Consider the following 20,438-nt stretch of genomic DNA (forward strand, 5'->3'; position numbering starts at 1 on the left):
GGAAGCTCGAACGATGGCTTAAAGCGGGCTCTGAATGAATGAGCAATATTGTATACTACGGGACCACTATACCCGGATACTGGGGTTGGCAAAAGCTGACTACACATAAAGATATCTCGGGCTCATCTGCATGGTTTATAAAGTCCAACTGCATCATCATAATCTAGCGAGTCTGGTATCTTGCCATAGTGGCCCAAACTAGCATGTTGGAATCCCTCTTCGTACTTTTGCGGTTTCCCGAAACGAAGTTGCCTACGCAAAGCGCCGTTAGAACGAGTCTATCTGTGCTCCATCATTCGTTATAGACTTACGTGTCAACCCTAAATAACATCTGGTCACGTCTTATTCCCAATTTTCTTGAACGAGCAAGCTATCCACTGTCAATATTCCACAACCTTCCGCAGTTCAAAATACGTACGGCAAGACTTACCTCAACAGTCCACGTCTAATCTGGCAATCTCACTGCGTAGAACCACCCCTCATCAGTGACATACCACCTGCAATCGCCCATATGATCAATAGTAAACCGATTGCGCTGGGTCCAGTTCCCGTCAACCTCACGAACATAGTAATAGCGAGATGGATCGTCATCAGCAGGCTTAAAGTCCTGCGGCTCGAACAAGCGGTTGCTGTAGGCAAATTCGACCTGACGGAGCATTTCCTCGTTGGGCGTACGCCCCATGCCAGACACTTCGGGCATGGCCGTAGAGGTAGGAGGAGGAGGAGGAGGGAGATTACCTGGAATGATGGGGATGGCACCTCCGCCTGCTCCCGGAGCGGCAGCGGCGGCCATCATGGGCGCTGGCATGGCGGCGGCGCTCATCATCGGCTGGCCTGGGATGCCGGGGGCACCTACAGGCACGTATGCGTGAGGGTTAAGCATGACGGGCTGCTGGGCCAAGGGCACCATTCCGGGCTGGACGACGTAGCCCTGGGGCGCGGCTGCCACTGGTTGCTGCGAGGGTGTTAGTACGAATCGTGTCATGTAATCCAAAGCAAGAGGTCATCAAAAACGGCCCAAATCAGCTCAGCAGAGAAAAACAACCGGCACTTGCATAATAGTTGTACCCCCCGACATAAAACGTCTTTGGGGAAACCACGGTAATCGTAGGCCTCACACTCGGAGCAGCAAACAAACAGGAGGAAGAAGGGGACAAGAACGAAGAATAAGGAGGACTGACATGAACAACGCCGCCGCCGCCGTATACCGGGCCACCATCAAACCTAGGCACATAGACATGTGGCATCGGCCCAAACGTGGTATCCGGCACTGGAGGCTGAAAGTTGACTCCCGTAGGGGGAGGCGCGCAGTTCTGATAATCTCCCATGTTGGCAGCAGGGAAATATGTCACGCCCTGGACAAAAGACTGCTGGTGGAATGGCGGGTGAGGATGTAGATGGGGAAAATGGGCGTACGGCGGCTGGGCTGCAGGTAGATTTATACTGCGCGTCGGGTTGGCAGCTGTAAACCACTGGTCCGAGGGAGGACGGTTGAGGTTTGGCAGAGGCGGTGGACCGACCTGCGGGTGGGAATCGGGCTGTGTGTTTTTTGGCTCTTGGGCGGCAGCTGAGCTCGGCTTTGTCTTGGAGTTGGGATCGTCAAAGTGCACTTGGCGGGAGGGAGGGTTGTCGGCCTTGGGAAGTGGACGACGAGGCTTCGGAGACTTGAGATCGGTGCCTGCCTCGGGCATGGCTAGGAATTGGCCGCTGCCGAGGGCATTTGCAGACGAGAGGTGCAGATGAGGACGAGCGTGCGAGAATAAAGACGGAATGGGAGAGAGAAAATGGGCGCGAGGGAGAGAAAGGCGCATGGAGTGTTGGCAGACAACATGTGCCCGTGTGCGTGCTCTGGGCCGCTTCACTGCTCACTTGCCGCTCACCTTGTATTCAGACGGCGCACTTCGGCTGCGAGCCAACCACGACCTAGAGAACTCGCCATACTTACTATTTTCTGCAGAGCCCAGGTGTTCCCGTCGCGTATCCAGACAGATTGCTCTGGCAATGTGTCTAGGGGGTCTTCGTATTTCGTCCACGTCCACGGGAAGCAGGGGAGGCACATGTTGGTGCGTTGATCTCTTCGTCTTGCCGGGCAGTCTGAGGGGGAAGGTTGGTGTTTGTAATGCGCCTTAAAAAGTCAGAATAAGGAGGGATTCCGCAGACTGCGTTGGATGATCAGAGGGGAAGAAGGGGTTAGTCGAGGTGAGGTGCTCAGACGTGTTTATTTTATGGCCGCCTGCAATCCGACAGCTGTGAAATATCCCATCGATTCCCATACTAGCACACAATGCCACACGTATATTCACAGCCTTCCTGTGGGCATTTCAATATCCACACACACACACACACCCTTGCTTTCTTCTCACTTCTGTTATCCAGCTTCGCACATGCATATTTCAATCATGTAAATTGTAGACCAGACGCCTCATCCTGTCTGGTCTAATGCTCGCTGGGTACCTGATGTAATAATGTACACTGAGTTCATGGGAGGAGAGATCGTCCATGACAAATGCCACCGAAAAGATAAACTCCGCCGAATCTGCTGTATCGGCATATACAAGGGGCAAAATCGGTCGCCGCCATATCCGTACATTTTCCTTCCTCACCTGCCTTCCATGCTCTTTCCTTTTTGCTTTTGCTTGGTCTTTAACCGGCCGTGTGGCATCGAGATTAGAAGTGTTGTAAATTTTAAACTGGTTTGGTGACGAAACCACCATCATGTCATATGAAGATAAAATCACAGCTTCTCAATAGGAGCTGCAGGCTCGGGAATAGGGAAGAATGATCGTCGCACAATCTTACAAAGAACTCAAGTCAGTATTTCAATGGCAACACAAGGTCATCGGGTAATTGACTCACAGCCCAGACACCGGCAACGGAGCCGACCACACCACCAGAAATCATCATTGATCGAACACCACGAGTGCTCTTAAATACCACACCACTAAGGAAGCCAGAAATAACTGTATTGGCAGAGTCATGCTTGCCGCGAAGACTACCAATTAAGGAGTTGATGCAGTTGTACACAATTGCGACAACACCGGCCGAGTTGCCGAGGAACGGTCCCCTCCGAGTCATTCCGTTGAGAATGGCATTCATTCGCAGCTTAGGAGGCTGTCCAACAGACTTCTTCAGGCCATCCTGCAGACCCCATACACCTCCTATCGACAGGGCGGCTAGATATGTGATGCCGGTACCGTAACAGAGATCATCGGTAAATCCTCGTGATGGCAGGACGGACTGGCCGCCTGGGAGTTCGGAAAGGGCAGAGTCCTCGAGCGTTAGATACTCGAGCGTATCCTTATTGAGTCCAGCGAGGGGATGCAATTGTGAGGGATCAGCAAACGTCGAGCTCTGGAGGAAGGCTTCTACTCCTTGGCCCTGGGATGGGTCGAAGCTGGTCTGCGATGAAGGGGCAGGCGCATCAAAGGCGTGTGTCTGCTCGTGTTGCTGCTGGCGCGGCTTGTTGCCGCCGGTAAAGGCGTTCCAGAGCGACGACATGGTAAGCGCTGTTCTCTGGGAAGTATTCGACTTGTTCGAGCTACGTGGAGGACAATGAAGCTGTCCGTGGGGTTGGAAAGGACCGGTTGGCAAGAGGAGAATGCTTAGCCGCAAGCTGGGTCTCCCCCGAATGACGGATGTCTGGCCAAAAATTTCTCTTCCGCAAGTCGCGCTTTCCGACCGAGTGGTCCGTGCACGACACCAATCCCGACGGTCACGTGCAGGCACCAATTGCGAATGTACACAGTACAGCTGTGGCAGAGACGAGAAATAATTTTGCGTTCGAGAATGCAACCGATGGCACCAAGAGAATATCGAAGATATCTCAACCCACGCCACGGGCATCGACGACCATGCAGAATTAGATTTGTTCATTTACCTTGTCCTGATACACCGTAGGACTTGGACTCAAGTTGCAAAGCCAGGTTAAGGACGCAGCTCGTCACGGTTTAAAAATTTGCTCCCCAGCAGCACCAGGCTCAAACCCACAGCATAGGATCATCATTCTGCAGGAAAAGCCATAACAAGTGCTAGGCCAGAAACTCGTTGGCGAGGCTTCTTTAAGCCCACATGGAGTGTTACGTCTACAACTATTCAATCCCTCTATCTCTCCATCGTGGTATGTCGGAACAACCTCAACACGGACAGCAACAATAATATCGAAAGTACGTGATAGGTAGGCAGCTTCGTTTCTCTGGGAGACCGGGAACGGCCAAACACCCACTTCGGAGGGTGCCTAGCAGCAAGTCGCCGTAGCGAAGTCTTCCGTATGAAATTAAATAATTAACATGACGGTTAATAGTTTAATCCCAACTGATGATGTAGAAGTAAGAAAAGAGAAAAATTCAAGAGGTGTCCTGGTCTGTCCGCCTTATATAGCGGAAGAAAAAAAATTATGTGGGGCAGTCTCTATGTGGGGCGGAACCTGGCGGCCTGAATCCTCGCAATTTTTACTGACCAGACCGTGAACATGTCATGACAGCTGCAGCAGACATTCCACAGATTTGTGGAGCTGAAACCTGGAACTTCAGATTGGCACCAGATCATTGTAGTCCTCGCTCGATAGCCGCTAAGCAGACACTGAGTCTCCGATAGTCATTATGAATCTATGAATGTACGGTAAAAAGAACCATCAAATGAGTGGTTGGGTCTGTGTCCCTTCGATATAAAAACGCCATGTAGCCTATCCTGTTGTGTTCCTAAAAGACCGTTTTCCCACTTAAACCAGTGCCGACCTTTTATATCCATAACTCCAGTATATTATGATTTTTTCCTTTAGGTTCAATCCATTTTCCATGCAGTAAGATGAAGCTTTTCGTTGTCGCCCACTTACGGAACTCCAGAGTCAGTTCGTTGAAGCAACGGCCTCTGATCGTAGTAAGTTTCTTCTAGAAGACCCCCAGCATTTGCCTCATCGCAGCAACGGGCCTCTTTATCCGTTTCGTTTCTGTTATAGTAAAAGTATTGGCCAAAGACGATGAGATCCATGAAGAGAGTGACCATGGCGCCTGCCAGCCAACTTAGGTTGAGAAGCATGTATCTACCGTAAATACGTCCCGTTTCACCAGGCCTGCACTCTTCATGCTGGCACTCAGGCTCGTAGGCAAATATTGATAATACGTACGTAACGTTTCCAAGGCATGCAAAGATGAAGAAGAGCATGCTTAAGCCTTCAGTCGTCTTGCGGCGGTAGTTGAGGATGAGCTGTGGCACCCGAGAGGCAATATAGAAGACAGCGCACAGGTAGCCGAAAACTTGCCCAAGGAGATTGAATTCAATGGCATCCTCTCCACCGGCTTTGGGTTCCTTATCCGTATTTGTCGCAGAATCTCCTAGCCACCAGCCTAAGACGCCGGCGGCGCAAACCATGAGAACGATAGACATATTCCAGATCAGAGTCTGCAATGCACTGGGCGGGGGTGGAGGCGGCTCGGCGTTAGAAGTATGAGGAACAGTCAGTGACAGACCAGTCCAGTCAGATCCACGACGCTCTCGGTGCTCGTAATCGCCTAACAAAGCCGTCCGTTCGGTTGCGTTGCCGTTGAACTGGGGCGACGGTTTAGGGGTAGGTGTAGTAGGTTCGTCGCGCCACGTGAATCCTCGATAGTAGAAACATTGGCCCAGAAGGACTATATCAGCCAACGTATAGTAGACGGCCAGAATAATCTATGCGACACAATATTAGCTGAAGTACACATGTCTCCAAGGCTGTGACGGATCTTACCATGGTAGGCAGGACACCCTGAAGGACGGCGCCGGCGATATTAAAGACATCTCCAATTAACCACACAATAATAAACTGAACAGACAATGCCTCGGCAGAACTGGACCTCCAGTTCGCGATAAGCTGAGGTGTGAAAACGATGACTGGGACAGGTTAGCCTCCAGATTGCCATAGACAACTTTGCTATGCAACTTACCCCAGCATGCGATTGAGATGGAGCTACATGGAGAATTTCAAGTCAGCAACCAATGATCGGAATTGAGCTGTAGCCGCAGAGGGGGTCATGGCCATTGTGCGCAGGCGGTGATGATTTGTTTGGCTGGCTTGGTTGCCTTTTCGTGGCCATGCTTCGTGATGGCATGGCATGGCCCAGATGCACAGCATAGCACGGCCCCGCCGGAGCAGCTTCCGGGTGCATCAAGCCAGGCTCGAGGTTATGGCCCAGGCCAACCAAACGAATGCAACGATGGGAAGCCGTATTCGGAGCGTGTTGTGAATGTTGGACTCACCCGCAAATTCCTGAAATAGCCTCAACATCGAGGTGCAAATTTGCCAGCGGAGGAGCCATGGTGACGACTTGCGAGAGACTTGACGACTGACTAGCCATGTCTTGGTGGATATGGCCAAGCGCAGCTGACAGGAGCGACAGTGGTCGAAAAATAGTGAAGGGACCGGAAAGCCAGACTACTTAAAGACCAGCAGGCGAAATAAAGAGAAAGGGATGACTGCGCTCCAGATCTTCCTTCTCCCATCAATCCAAAAAGAAGTTGACGTAGAGAAGAAGTTATTAAATACAGTGGCGGTGGGAGTAGAGAATTTCACGGGGCAGCCGAGGCGACGCCAGGCGACTGGGCAATCGAGATGGGAAGCAGACTTTTTTCCCGCCGTCGCCTGCTTGGCGGGCAAGCCGAATAGAGTCAAGTTTGGACACCTCAAAGTTAGCTCAGCCGCCTGGCCTGCAGGACTCAACTACAATTGAGTCGCTGACTCACTGGTAGGGCGGTTGCATGACGCAGGGGGCCGATGAGTTTATGCACTGCGTGGCTGTACTCACGGTGCTGCGTGTGTCTCAGGCTTCGTACTTGGCCAAAAGCGGATGCCAGAGAGTGGGGCTGGCCGCCAACATCAAGCCATGCATCACCGAGGTACGGGGTAGCGTCACCTCATCCAGAGGGCATTTGGCGTCAAAAGCTCAACTCCGCCACTGTTCCAGCCGACAATGTCCTCTAGAGGTGCCTATATATAGCTGGGCACATAGGTAAGTGCACTTAGGGACTTTGTCAAGTATAAAGATACTAAGGGATTTCACGTCGTCAAGCACATTAACGTAGTCCAAGGCTCGTCAATGTATCCGAGTGCTAAGAGTCAAGGCACCGTTGCAAGTCGTTCCTTCCACAGTCCAGTGGAACGCCCATTATTAAGTGTCTCCCGTTGGACAGGGAAAGGAAACCCCCCTCTTCGTTGAAGTGCCTACCCCACGCTGCTATATGGCTTGAGCCGAACAACCTTTCGCCATTCCCATGACAAGAACACGATGTTTGTGTTCAAAGTCAATCAGCTGCAGTGAGACCATGAAGCTGCCCGGGCCGACCACGAACCGAAGCACCATCTCCACGGGAGGACTCCTGCCGATGCTGGGTCTTTGCTGCCAGTGCGTTATGCCGACGCCGGAGGCGCGCCTCGGACACACTACCAAGTCAATCACGAATTCGCCTATTACTCATCACCTCCGCATTACCTCACGGAAGCTCACGCCGTCTCAGTTCCACTGTGAATAAGCCGCTCTACTGATACCGGACGTAGTCTTGTGAAATGACCTGAAGTCTCTGATATTATTTGACATTAAAAAAATCAAAATCTCAAATTTCCTGACACCATCCGGTTCGTTTCTATTAAGAATACCCAGAACACCTCGACCTCGGCACTAGACACGCACACTCCCACAATTTTCATCATACTCTACCTAAACTCTCACTTCCTCGGCATCCTTCTGGAGTTAAATACATCTCCCCCCGTCCGCCGCGGCCACCCATGACATCTACTCCCCCTCTCCTGCCTGAGCTTGCTGCTCTCACCAGCGACGACTCAATGCTCACTAGACGTTTCGGCAAGGAAGTCATCAACTACTATGCTGGTAGTCGACTTAACCGCTACTCATTCCTCCGGTCAGATGTCGCCTTTCTTAACAAAGCTGCTACAAGCTCCTCTGCGCGCTTTGTCGCATTGACGGACTTGAACCCTCTTGTGGTCGAGAAGCGAAAGCTTGCGCTGTTAACATACGACGATGTCAAGCCGCTTATCGAGGAACCATTCAAGCTAGCTGATGCACAGAGGACTAAGAACTACGATTCCACGGCGGGACCCTCCGCGCTGATTGTGTTCCTGGGCACAGTGGATGGTGATGATGTGATCTTTGAAACTTCAGAGCACGGAGAGGTCAAGGGCCGGCCGTTTTTCGCACTTGATATAACACCCAAGGGCCAGCGCAAGGACCTAGCAGAGACGTGGCTGAAGACACAGGAGGAAAAGGGACTGTGGATAGCAACAAACCCAAGAAGCCTGTCTTTGCATTCAGAAGATGGTATGTCATTTCCCACGGCATTACTATTGCCTACGCTAACTCCGGCAACAGCCGCCATGTTTGCCCAAGCCCGCTCAATAATCGACTGGAACGTCCGCAACGTCTTCTGCGCTGGCTGCGGCAACCCCAACCTATCCATTGAGGCGGGCTACAAACGCATCTGTCCGCCGACCGATCTCAAGGGAAGCTCTGAAGCAATCGAACTCCCAGATTGTCCAACACGCCACGGAGTATCCAACGTCTGCTTCCCCCGAACAGACCCAACCATGATTGCAGCTGTGGTGTCCGCTGATGGCCAACGTATCCTCCTGGGTCGGCAAACCCGCTGGCCTCCCTACTGGCACAGCACACTTGCGGGATTTCTGGAACCCGGTGAATCCATTGAGGAGGCTGTGCGTCGGGAAGTGTGGGAAGAAGCTGGTGTGCGTGTAGGTCGGGTGGTCGTGCATTCTACACAACCATGGCCATATCCATCTAGTTTGATGATTGGCGCTATCGCGCAGGCTCTGCCAGGCGATGGGGAGAAAATCAATTTGAACGACAAAGAACTGGAGAGCGCAAGGTGGTTCACCGTGGAAGAGGTCAGGACAGCGCTCGCGCAGACTGCTGGTGCTCTCGGCGCACCTCCTCCAAAGGACTACAAGGAAGGTGATTTGAGGGTGCCGCCGCCTCAAGCTATTGCGAATAGATTGATGACGGCCGTGGTGGAGGGGTACTTGTTGGGCAACTCCAAGATTTGATACATGCGATCCATAGAGAAGCGGACCAGAGTTTATACAACCTTGTTTTTTTACTTTTGTCAACCATGACTTTAGGACCGAGGTAGTTGCTCCATCTCTACAAACTGAAAACCGTCCACTACCGGCGTAGGTAGCAATTCTTCCCTCCCCTTCTCGTACCTCACCAGCCACACCGCATCTGCATTAATAACTTCCAAAGCCTCCCTCACTTCCTTGTTACTCTCCATTACGTCCGCCAATAAATCCAGAATATCATCAAACATGACCTCGTCAACACGGACGTATTCCACTATTGCAGTGAGCAACGCCACGACCGCTTCCCACGTCTTCACCGGTGAAGCGTGCTGCCCCAAACTTCCAGACGAAGAGTTAGATCCCGACTCTACCGGAATACCTTTAATTTGTAGCCCGTCTCCGGAGCGAATGGGGATCATGATGCTTTGCCCCTTTTCAGGAATACGCGGGAGACTCTGGGCTTTGCGTCCTTCAGCGTTAGTTTTCGTCTTTCGACACCAGTCGCGAAGCCATTCGCCCCATTCGGTCTTGAATCTCGTGCTGAGAAAGTCTCCTGCTGCGCGGCAGAGACCGACCAGTGCATGGCAAGCCTCGATGCTGATGAAGGGTTCGGGGTCGCGGAGACGTTCAATGACCACTGGCCAGATGGAGTTTATGAGTGGCAGGAAGGAGTCCTCGTCGCCAGCGAGGATGGTTGATGCGGTGGTTAGGAGTTCGAGGAGGGAGCGGCGGAGTCGGGCCGTCGGGGAGGTGAGGTAGTGTTGTGTGAGGGAGGCGATTCTCAAAAGGAGCTGGTACGTTGGCGAGTTGGGTGGCTTTTCAGGCTCAGGAGGTGGACGGCCGTCTGCGTCGTCCTCTTCTTCTTTTTTGGTTTTGGAACCCCATGGTTCTTTGGGGTGGCCTTTTATTTGGGCAAATGATTTCGCTTCCTCCTCGTCTCGAATGCGTCTTGTCTCTCGCTTATCTAGATCGTCGAGGAGGGCGTCGAGGCCGAGGATTGGACGTGGTTTTTTCTTGTGGTTTATCATGGTTTTCTCGCCATCGGTTAACAACCGCTCATTGATGACGGATGCTTGGTTGACGATTTCCTTCAAGACAGTGAACAAGTTTTCCGCGAGGAGAACATATCCGTGGTAGTTTTCCAGTGCAGCAAAAATGGATTCGACGACATCGTTTAGGTATGGGATTAGTCTGGGCCCCGAGAGTCGGATCATCATCGTTAGAACTTGCATTGATGCGGGCGAAATGTCGAGCGAGTTGAGGCGGAGGGCGACGGAGTTGACCATATAGTCGACGTTGTCTATTATTAATTCCGACACGCTGGAGTATTCACATGCTAGTGCGATGCTGTTTAGAGAAGCTATTGCGTGTTGTTGCAGCAGTGGGTTCTCCGACCCCAAGAACGTCGCAACGGGGAAGAGGACGTCCATCAGGTCAGGTCGGAATGATACGCCACGTCTCTGTGCGGTGTAGGTTGCTACCTCTAGTGCAATGGCTTCTAGGCGCCAATCCACAGGATCTGAATCAGCGTGAGATTCAAGAATTTGGACAGAGTAAGAGTATAGGTCCTCGAAAATCGGCTCCAGGTCATCTGATGAGCCGCCCAGGGCAGAAAGGTCCAGGAATGCATCTGAGCCTGCATTCAAGGCATCGGAAGCCTTGACTAACTCATAACAGAGCCACAGAGATGCGACCTGGTCTGTTGAGTCTGACTCTCGGGCATGGTCCATCATGCTAGCGGCGATATTGGAGTGTACCGAAGTTGAGGCAATGCGACTTATCAAGTTTGTGACTTCTTGTCTCAGCGTCCGTTGACTTTCGTTTGCCATAAGTACTGGCTCGAATGGCTGTTCGTTGGCTGATTCTCGCTGGTTTTGCGATCCGTCTAGTAATTGCAAATGGATTGCTGGTTGTGCTTGCTTTGAAGATTGGATGAGAGAAACAATACTGTCTCGCAATGCGCCGCCAATTGTGTCCTCTAGAGTCGAAGACTCGATTCCTAAACTTTCAAATAATTCGATTCCTTTGGATAAATTATGCACCGCGGTTTTCTTGACCTCTTCGTCTCCGGCTTGCATTATGCGGGCCAGGCTTGACATCCAGCTATATACGGCTGTCTTTATAGCATCACCAAGCTCAGGGTAGATGATGACTAGATGTCGTAAACTAGTCTGCGTGGATAAAGAAGGTGTTGGAGCACTCTCTCCTTGATCCAGCAGAATAGCTGTCTCGACCAGTAGTGTGGTGCAATTAGACAGAGAGTTGTGGCATTCGTCCAGGAGTGAAACGCAGAGTCTCTCGAGAGCATCTAGAACATTTTGCGAAGAATGTGTGCGAAGCTTCATCATATTTGACAATGCCACTTTGACCTGATCTGCTGTCGCCCTAAGCCATGCAGCAGTCAACAGTTTGTCCGTGTCAGAGGACGCCGACTGTTTCTCATCCTCCTTACCGCCTTTCGCTAGGATCGACCGTGTTCGCATATCTCCTAACACCCTGGTGAGGACTGTCTGTACAACGTTCAGACTCTCCGCTAATACCGTGGATTTATGCCTATTTGGAGATGACAGCAACTTGGTTAAAGAAGAAACGGTTCCTGGGAGAAAGCTTGCTAGGGCTCCTTGATCCCGCAAGGAGGTATAAAGTGCTTTCAGTACGCGTAACGCTTCGAGTTGGATTTGCGGTGTAATACCGTCTACAGCGCCATCGAGCATAACAGTAACTCCATGGCCCAACGCCGGCATACTATCTCCTTCTGTCAGCCCAGTCATGGCGTTGGCAGATTGACCTGCCGTGGTAAGCAGAGCCAACTGCGTTCTGAAAGCTTCCAGCTGCAGTTCTTCTGGAACATCTCGGTCTCTTTTCTTCAATCCAGGAACGCCATCGACTATGAAAACAAGGAAGCTGAATATTTGTTGGACCAGTTTGGACGAAATCCTAGTCTTCCAACCATGTGTGATGAGCAACTGAAGACATTTGACACAGTTCTCGATAAGGCGAGCAGGATAATGTTCCAATTGACGAAAGATGTGGTATAGTGGGAAGAAGACATATTCGGCCAACTTCTCATCCAGGGCGGATGGGTTCTTTTGAATCTGGGTATTCAACATATCCAGGACTTGAGCAGTTAGATCTAGGAGCTCACGAGCGGCGTCGGCTGAGTCGGACTCCTGGATAGCCAGTTGGCTAATCTTGACGCAAAATGGTTTAAGCTGCGATCCGTCAGCTCACACGCACAGGGTTCATTCCATTTGATGATCGAGGTAGTCAGTGCAGCCCATACCTTTTGGAATACGTCATGCCGTTCCTTGTTTGCGGTTTGCTCTGCCATGTTGTCCACGAGGACCCTAAACGGAATTTCCTCAAAATACCTCGTCACTGTACCATGTCCACGAGCTTTAATTTTGCAGATTACTTCAAAAACAATTCAGGAAACAAGAACATGTATTGTCTTTGGCGAGGCTGTTCGGCCAAAACTCGGGTGCGTACATGCATGTTGCAGTATTGATCCACCACCACACAACACATTGACGCCTCTTTGCTGGCTGCCAGCCGATTCCAGGTTGGCTCGCCATACTGTCTGTCAGCACCACCACACACTGTCTCCGCCAGTGGAGGCATCAAGTCGCGAGGCAAACCTCCCCACTGCGCTCTATTTTGCACTTCGCTTTGCTGAGGGCATGTGCATTGAGCCGCATCTCGCACTGTATGGTTGGCCCACGTAAACAGACCAGGCAGTGCAGTTTTGAAATGCGGGCAATGTCGTGGTTGTATTAGTAGTTAATCTCTCAGTGCTTCATTTTTTTTAGAAGACATAACCGGACTCAACAGATTTGTTTCATCTTTGCCATCATGGTTTCGCACAGCTCATTCTCCGTGATTGTACATCCTCACCCATCGCCTAATCGAGGCGCCTGCGCGTATGAGCTCGGATATCCGAACTCCAAAAACGCGCTGGTTTTCATCGGCGGCCTTGGAGACGGGCCTCACACGGTACCTTATATTAGGACCGTGGCCAAGCATTTGGAAACTACAGGTAAAGATCTTGAGTTTTCTGTTTTCGAGCTTCGATTAAGGAGCTCATTCATTGGATTTGGGACCTCGAGTTTAAGCAACGACGTGGATGACATCGCCGCTTTGGTGAAGTATTTGAGGGGTTTGGGCCGAGAGAAAATCGTCCTGTTTGGCCATTCAACAGGCTGTCAAGTAAGTCTGAATTGCTTCGAACCTATGTATGAACATTGCTGATTATGCTTAGGATTGTATGGAGTACAGCAACTACGTCAAGCACGGCAACCCACCAGTCGATGGCTTCATCATGCAGGGTCCAGTCTCGGATCGTGAGGCGATGGAGGGCATTTTCCCCAGTGTTAAAGAAAGCATCGAGTTAGCAGACACATGGATCGCCGCTGGCCGGGCTGGTGACTGTCTGCCCGGCGATAAAGTCCCCACGGTTCTGGCTGCACCAATCTCCGCTTATCGCTTGAAGTCGCTTGTAGCAAAAGGGTAGGTCACTGATGCCTGCCTCCCGTCTTGACGTACTGAAGAACAGGTGTTGACTTTCACTTCCTCCCTCTATCTTGATTTTAGCGGAGATGATGACTACTTTTCGTCTGACTTGGACGATGCGACTGTGGCCAAGTTTTGGAGCCGGTTCAATAAACCGGTGCTGGTATTGCACTCGGGCCAAGACGAATTTGTTCCAGACCATGTGAACCAGGAGGCTCAGAATCAGAGATACCAAAAAGCAAGTCCCTTTGTTAGCTCATTGTCAGGACTCATACCGGATGCTGGGCATACTGTCAAGGAAGAGGCTGCGAGAGAGTGGCTAGGCGAAAGAGTGGTCGACTTTTTGCGGACGCTGGAGAACTGAGCGCGTGAACCAGCCTGAACAGCAACAGACGCAGCCTGCGAATTCCGTACGAATCACAATGGTCATGCCAGACGTGGTGGACGTGGTGAAACACATCAGAATAGACTTGAAGAATACTAGTAGACAGAAAGATAATTATGCTGTGGATGGCGTAAGGCCTTGTGGTGGCTTATTAATAATTACGCCAAATGTGCTCCATATGTACAGACGAGGCGGAAAGTCGGTGAAGATGGTGGTGGCTGACGAGTTTCAGTGTGATAATAAACGATGCGGCTTGGAAACAGGTCCGTTAGATGCACAACGGGAGTAAGGCCTACAGGTCCGATAAGCCCGGGTGGTAATTCATGCATACGACAAGACCATGTGAATGGAGGGATGATTTGCTTGCGCGGGTTTATTACATGGCAAATTCGTAGACAGAAGGATTGGCGACTGTTCTTGGCGCCCAATTGCAGCATTGGTCCCGCCAGCAGTTTTGTCGTAATTCTTGTCGGCATCAACGACCATTGTCCCTTTCCCATTAAGTCTGTTTCCTGGGGCCAAAACTACATTTGCGAGAGGCGAAATGTGTTCGGCCAGAATCTGGTAGTGCCTTGCTATCCCGCCCGATACTGCAAGGCATCGCAGTACTCCGTACACTAGTGTATAATTCTGGATGGGCAAATAGATTCTGCAATAGACGGTGCCTACAGAGGTACCTAGCAGGTAAGTTATGTAGGGCGAAAGTTGTTCAAGCAGGGAAGTGCCTGGGATGCGCACCCACACTCATCACCATCCGCACTACTGTTAGTAATCCGCAGCGCCTGGCTCGTTGCAGGACCCTTCAAAAGCAGTCGTCATGCACGCTGCCTTGGAGCTGGCCGGACCGTCGCTGCTTCGGCACCATGGTGGTGTTGGAAAGTTTCGTTTTCTACGGTGATCATTTTTGTTTGGACAATTAGATGCATGGTTCCATGTCGGTCCCCCGGTTGTCCAGGCCCCTCCAAGTCCCAAGAGTGGGGTAATGTTGCCTTGCCCTGCCCTGTCATACCAAGCCCCCCAGCAAACTTAGCGCCGTCGCTGACAAACGCTTGGCTGCAAATTCTACCAAGTACATGGTTACCACGATTCGACGACTCTACACTTCCGTATCGTTCGGGTCTCGGATTTAATAATGTGGCATGTTATGTATCTTTTTTATCTTATTTTTTTTTTTTTTTCGTGCTTCTTCCTCTTCCTCTTTGACTGACAACCTTTTCACCTGCAGGGACCCTCCTCGTCCATCGCTGCTCTCTACCCTTCCGACAACAACCACCTCCACCGCTCTCTGATCCATCATCCCTGTTGCTCGGATTGTACTCGGCAAAGACGTCACTGGCTCGCTGGACCCATAGTTTTGATCGAGGCTCGCCGGCGCCGACCACGGGAACGCGCCAACCTCGACCTTCAATCGCAACCTTTACACCTTTGTTCCGCGCCGACGACCCGATTCGGTTCCTTCGTCTGAGCATGTGGTGATTTGCTTCCACCTCACCCTCCTCGCTCTCTCGCCTCACCTAGGACCATGGATCCTCTGGACCTTATGGACCCTTACAGCGAGCAGCAGGTCCGCCTGCTTTCCGGCTCCTTCACCGGCCTGCGCCCGCTGCAGCGCCTCGGCGGTAATTACTTTTCCGTCTCGGCCTTCCAGCAACCGCTCTGCGGCAACGAAGAGGGCTGGGGCCCAATTAGCAAGTACAGATACGACTTTACGCCGTGCTTCATCGATGTCTGGTTGGCAACCGTGTCCGTATATGCCCTCGTCTTGGGACCAGTGGCCCTGTGGTGGCTGCTGACGAAAAAAAAGCCCATGGAAGAGGGCTCCTCCAAGAATGCTCACTTTTACATCAAACAGGTGGGTTCACAGCGTCACCGATGCTCTTTGTGCTAAACAGCTTCCGTTTGCCCATGTCTGATAGCTGACCTGTGTCTCACAGTCTCTTCTCGTCTTTCTCATCGCCGACGTCGTCGTTCAACTCGTCATTCAAATCCTTGGCATGCCCGGCATTTGGTATGGGGACTTTCGCGTGCTGACAACTCTTCTTACCATTCTTTCCTTGTTTGTCATCTTTTCGATTCAATGGATTGAGCACTCCCGCCTGCGGCACGCCAATGGAGTCGTCCTCTTCTACTGGCTCCTCCTCCTCATCTCGCTCACCGTCAAGCTTCGATCTTTGATTTCACAACAAGTATATGAAGCGAACCTGCCTTACTTTATTGCATACTGCATTGGATTCGGATTTGCGGTTGTTGAATTCCTGGTCGAGTGGCTCTGGCCTCGTCAGCATGTTCCAAGTGGCTACGAAGCCATCTTCGAGGATGAGGAATGCCCCGTGGAATACGCCACTGTCTTTTCTCGTCTAACTTTCTCCTGGATGACGCCCATGATGCAATATGGCTACAAGGTCTTTTTGACTGAAAATGATCTGTGGGGCCTGGCCAAACCAGACCAGACCAAGACCACTGGTGCAGCCTTCGAGAAGGCCTGGGCTCATGAGTTGAACCACCGTCCCAAGTCTCCGTCACTTTGGTTGGCCATGTTTCGTGCCTACGGTGGCCCCTATGCAGTTGCTGCGTTATTCAAGATCGGTAACGACATCGCGCAGTATATCCAGCCGCAGCTACTTCGTCTGTTGCTTACCTGGGTCAAATCATACAACCCTGAGTACGGTGTGATTGCCGAACCGGTTATCAAGGGAGCGGCGATTGCATTGGCGATGTTTTCTTGTGCTGTATTCCAAACTACGATGGTGGTATGTAGTTATTTCTGGCTCAGACTTGTTTCTCGGCTATCCTCTGTTCTGGTCGTTCGTAAAGTCTTGCTAACCGTTCCGTATAGCATCAATATTTCCAATTGTCCTTCGTAACTGGTATGCGGATAAAGGGTGGCCTCGCCTCCACCATCTACCGAAAGTCTTTGAGGTTGTCCAACGAGGGGAGATCAACAAAAACCACGGGAGACATTGTGAATTACATGGCTGTCGATGCCCAGCGTCTTCAGGACTTGACTCAGTTTTTGCAGCAAGCCTGGTCGGCTCCCTTCCAAATTATCATCTGCATGATTTCGCTCTATAACCTTGTTGGGTGGTCGATGATGGCCGGTATTGTCGTAATGATTATTATGATGCCAGCTCAGGGATGGGTCGCCAGAATCATGAAGAACTTGCAAAAAGACCAGATGAAGAACAAGGATGCCAGGAGCAGACTCATCAATGAAATTATTACTAACATGAAGAGCATCAAGCTTTATGCGTGGGGTGCTGCTTTCATGAACAAGCTCAACTACGTCCGAAATGAGCAAGAGCTCAAGAATCTGCGACGAATTGGTGCCACCCAAGCATTTGCCAACTTCACTTGGAACACAGCGCCGTTTTTCGTGTCATGTTCGACTTTTACCGTCTTTGTTCTCACACAAGATAGACCGCTTACAACGGACATTATCTTCCCTGCTCTGGCCCTTTTCAACCTGTTGACCTTCCCATTGGCTGTTTTGCCCATGGTCATTACGTCCATCGTTGAAGCGTCAGTTGCTATCGGCCGTTTGACCGATTTCCTAACCGCCGAAGAACTTCAGTCTGACTCTGTCACTGTAAAGCCTGCTCCCAAAGAGATGGGTGAAGAAACAGTGCTCATTCGCGACGGCACCTTCTCCTGGAACCGTCATGAGCCTAAGGAGGTCCTCAAAGACATCGATTTTACCGCCTATAAGGGTGAACTAACGTGTGTCGTTGGCCGCGTGGGCGCCGGCAAATCTTCCTTCTTGCAGAGTATTCTTGGTGATCTTTGGAAAGTTAAGGGTTCTGCTGAGGTTAGAGGCACAGTGGCCTATGCATCTCAACAGACCTGGATTTTGAACGCAACCGTCAAAGAAAATATCGTCTTTGGATACAAATACGACTCTGAATTTTACGAGAAAACGATTAAAGCTTGCGCCCTACTGGATGACTTTGCTCAGCTGCCTGATGGCGACGAGACCGTTGTCGGCGAGAGAGGCATCTCTCTCAGTGGTGGACAGAAGGCCCGAGTGTCTCTTGCGCGCTCTGTTTACGCTAGAGCCGATATTTACCTTTTGGACGATGTTTTGTCTGCCGTGGACTCACATGTTGGTCGTCACATCATCGACAGTGTCCTTGGCCCTCGCGGTTTGCTTTCGACAAAGACTAGAATCCTCGCAACCAACTCTATCCCCGTTCTCAAGCAAGCCAGCTTTATTACTATGCTGAAGGATGGTGAAGTTGCTGAGAAGGGAACTTACTCGCAGCTGATTGCCAAGAAAGGACTGGTTGCCGATCTGCTGAGGACTGCCGGTCACGACTCGAATAACGGCTCAGGTAGCTCCAGCCCTCCTTCTAGCGAGACCTCAACTATTATTGAGGGTGAACCTAGCTTTACCCAGAACAAGGAAGAAGTTGAAGAGGCTCTAGAAGACGTTCCAGAGATGGAACCAATCAAGGGTGCTACACCTATGGGTAAGAAAACCCGATCAAGCAGCATGGCCACTCTACGCCGTGCTAGTACGGCGAGTTTCAGGGGCCCTCGGGGCAAGCTTACCGACGAAGAGCTTGCCAGCGCCTCGCGGACCAAGCAAACGAAGGAATTCGTTGAACAAGGCAAAGTCAAGTGGTCTGTGTACGGTGAATATGCAAAGGAAAACAATCTAGTCGCTGTTGGAATCTACATTTTTGCCCTCTTGGCTTCCCAATCTGCCAGCATTGGCGGCTCTGTCTGGCTAAAAGAATGGTCCGAACACAACGAAAAGACGGGTTCCAACGATAGCATCGGCAAGTACATCGGCATCTACTTTGCCTTCGGTATCGGCTCATCTTTACTCACGGTCGGCCAAACTCTGATTCTGTGGATCTTCTGTTCTATCGAGGCCTCTCGTAAGCTCCATGAGCGCATGGCCAATGCGATTTTCAGGTCTCCAATGTCCTTCTTTGACACTACGCCTGCCGGGCGCATTCTGAACCGATTCTCCAGCGATATTTACCGAGTTGACGAAGTTCTGGCGCGTGTGTTCAACATGTTGTTTGTCAACGTTGCAAGATCTTGCTTTACTCTGGGTGTCATATCTTTCTCCACGCCCGCTTTCATTGCTTTGATTGTCCCCTTGGCGCTTACTTACTACTGGATTCAGCGATACTATCTCCGCACATCTCGAGAACTCAAGAGACTTGATAGTGTCACCCGCAGTCCTGTGTACGCCCACTTCCAGGAGTCCTTGGGTGGCATTACCACCATTCGTGCTTTCCGTCAACAACAGCGATTTGAACTCGAGAATGAATGGCGTGTGGATGCTAATTTGCGCGCCTACTTCCCATCAATCAGTGCCAATCGTTGGTTAGCTGTCCGTCTTGAGTTTATCGGTGCCGTGGTGATTTTGGCTGCCGCTGGCCTTGCCATCATCTCTGTCTCGAATCACAGTGGCTTGACTGAAGGCACTGTTGGTCTAGCAATGTCGTATGCCCTTCAAATTACGACATCGCTCAACTGGATCGTTCGTCAAACTGTCGAGGTCGAGACCAATATTGTCTCTGTTGAGCGTGTTCTGGAATATGCCAGGCTGCCCAGCGAAGCGCCCGAGATTATTCCTGAGAACCGACCTCCGATTGCTTGGCCAGCAAAGGGCGAGGTAGACTTTAAGAATTACAGCACTAGATACCGTGAGGGTCTGGACTTGGTTCTTAAGAATGTCAACCTAGACATTAAATCCCACGAGAAGATTGGCGTTGTCGGTCGAACAGGAGCCGGCAAATCCTCCTTAACACTTGCACTCTTCCGTTTGATTGAGCCAGCTACTGGTCACATTGGCATAGATAATCTCAACACGTCGACGATTGGCTTGCTAGATCTTCGACGCAGACTTGCCATTATTCCTCAGGATGCCGCGCTTTTCGAGGGTACAGTTCGTGACAACCTTGACCCTGGCCACGTTCACGACGACACTGAGCTCTGGAGTGTTCTTGGTAAGTTCATACCCGGCAATTACAGTGAAATTGCATCACCATTAACTGTATTTAGACCATGCCCGCCTCAAGGAACAAGTAGCAAACATGGATGGCGGTCTCGAAGCCAAAATTAACGAAGGGGGTAAGTCATCACGGCTGGCACTCTCCTCATTTCCCATTCCGTGTGTATCATGTGTAAATTCTGACATGATTAGGCTCGAATCTGTCTCAAGGCCAGCGTCAACTCGTCTCCCTCGCCCGCGCCATGCTTACGCCCTCCAATATCCTCGTGCTCGACGAAGCCACCGCTGCCGTAGATGTGGAAACTGACGCCATGCTCCAAGCTACCCTGCGCTCACCCCTGTTCTCCAACCGCACCATTATCACGGTTGCACACCGTCTCAACACTATCCTTGACAGCGATCGCGTCGTCGTCCTGGATAAGGGTGAGGTGGTGGAGTTTGATACGCCGGGTGAGCTATTCAAGAAGCAGGGTGTATTTTATGGCTTGATGAAGCAGGCTGGCTTGGAAATTGAATGA

The 20,438-nt window shown here is 51.1% G+C and overlaps 7 protein-coding genes across 7 annotated transcripts; 3 read left to right on the top strand and 4 right to left on the bottom strand.

Annotated features, from left to right (window-relative positions):
* Window positions 1-445: 445 nt before the first annotated feature.
* Window positions 446-1,691, bottom strand: MAA_03431 (uncharacterized protein; the record flags this gene model as incomplete). The annotated part of the gene is made up of 2 exons (XM_007821429.2): window positions 446-955; window positions 1,182-1,691. 2 exons carry the CDS (start codon window positions 1,689-1,691, stop codon window positions 446-448), a joined length of 1,020 nt encoding a protein of 339 aa, XP_007819620.2.
* Window positions 1,692-2,734: 1,043 nt separating this feature from the next.
* Window positions 2,735-3,498, bottom strand: MAA_03430 (mitochondrial import inner membrane translocase subunit TIM23; the record flags this gene model as incomplete). The annotated part of the gene is made up of 2 exons (XM_007821428.1): window positions 2,735-2,794; window positions 2,857-3,498. 2 exons carry the CDS (start codon window positions 3,496-3,498, stop codon window positions 2,735-2,737), a joined length of 702 nt encoding a protein of 233 aa, XP_007819619.1.
* Window positions 3,499-4,827: 1,329 nt separating this feature from the next.
* On the bottom strand, window positions 4,828-6,290 carry MAA_03429 (PQ loop repeat protein; the record flags this gene model as incomplete). The annotated part of the gene is made up of 4 exons (XM_007821427.1): window positions 4,828-5,664; window positions 5,723-5,865; window positions 5,919-5,941; window positions 6,232-6,290. The coding sequence occupies 4 exons, from the start codon at window positions 6,288-6,290 to the stop codon at window positions 4,828-4,830; spliced, it is 1,062 nt and encodes a 353-aa protein (XP_007819618.1).
* Window positions 6,291-7,753: 1,463 nt separating this feature from the next.
* MAA_03428 (NADH pyrophosphatase) lies at window positions 7,754-9,043 on the top strand (the record flags this gene model as incomplete). Its single annotated transcript, XM_007821426.2, has 2 exons — window positions 7,754-8,303; window positions 8,355-9,043. 2 exons carry the CDS (start codon window positions 7,754-7,756, stop codon window positions 9,041-9,043), a joined length of 1,239 nt encoding a protein of 412 aa, XP_007819617.2.
* Window positions 9,044-9,114: 71 nt separating this feature from the next.
* Window positions 9,115-12,389, bottom strand: MAA_03427 (HEAT repeat protein; the record flags this gene model as incomplete). Its single annotated transcript, XM_007821425.1, has 2 exons — window positions 9,115-12,270; window positions 12,342-12,389. 2 exons carry the CDS (start codon window positions 12,387-12,389, stop codon window positions 9,115-9,117), a joined length of 3,204 nt encoding a protein of 1,067 aa, XP_007819616.1.
* A 521-nt stretch (window positions 12,390-12,910) lies between these two features.
* On the top strand, window positions 12,911-13,931 carry MAA_03426 (uncharacterized protein; the record flags this gene model as incomplete). The annotated part of the gene is made up of 3 exons (XM_007821424.1): window positions 12,911-13,264; window positions 13,317-13,564; window positions 13,649-13,931. The coding sequence occupies 3 exons, from the start codon at window positions 12,911-12,913 to the stop codon at window positions 13,929-13,931; spliced, it is 885 nt and encodes a 294-aa protein (XP_007819615.1).
* Window positions 13,932-15,474: 1,543 nt separating this feature from the next.
* On the top strand, window positions 15,475-20,438 carry MAA_03425 (multidrug resistance-associated protein; the record flags this gene model as incomplete). Its single annotated transcript, XM_007821423.1, has 5 exons — window positions 15,475-15,804; window positions 15,887-16,702; window positions 16,789-19,915; window positions 19,971-20,039; window positions 20,113-20,438. The coding sequence occupies 5 exons, from the start codon at window positions 15,475-15,477 to the stop codon at window positions 20,436-20,438; spliced, it is 4,668 nt and encodes a 1,555-aa protein (XP_007819614.1).

Source organism: Metarhizium robertsii (genome assembly GCF_000187425.2).
Source record: "Metarhizium robertsii ARSEF 23 chromosome Unknown MAA_Scf_3, whole genome shotgun sequence".
Classification (NCBI taxonomy): domain Eukaryota; kingdom Fungi; phylum Ascomycota; class Sordariomycetes; order Hypocreales; family Clavicipitaceae; genus Metarhizium; species Metarhizium robertsii.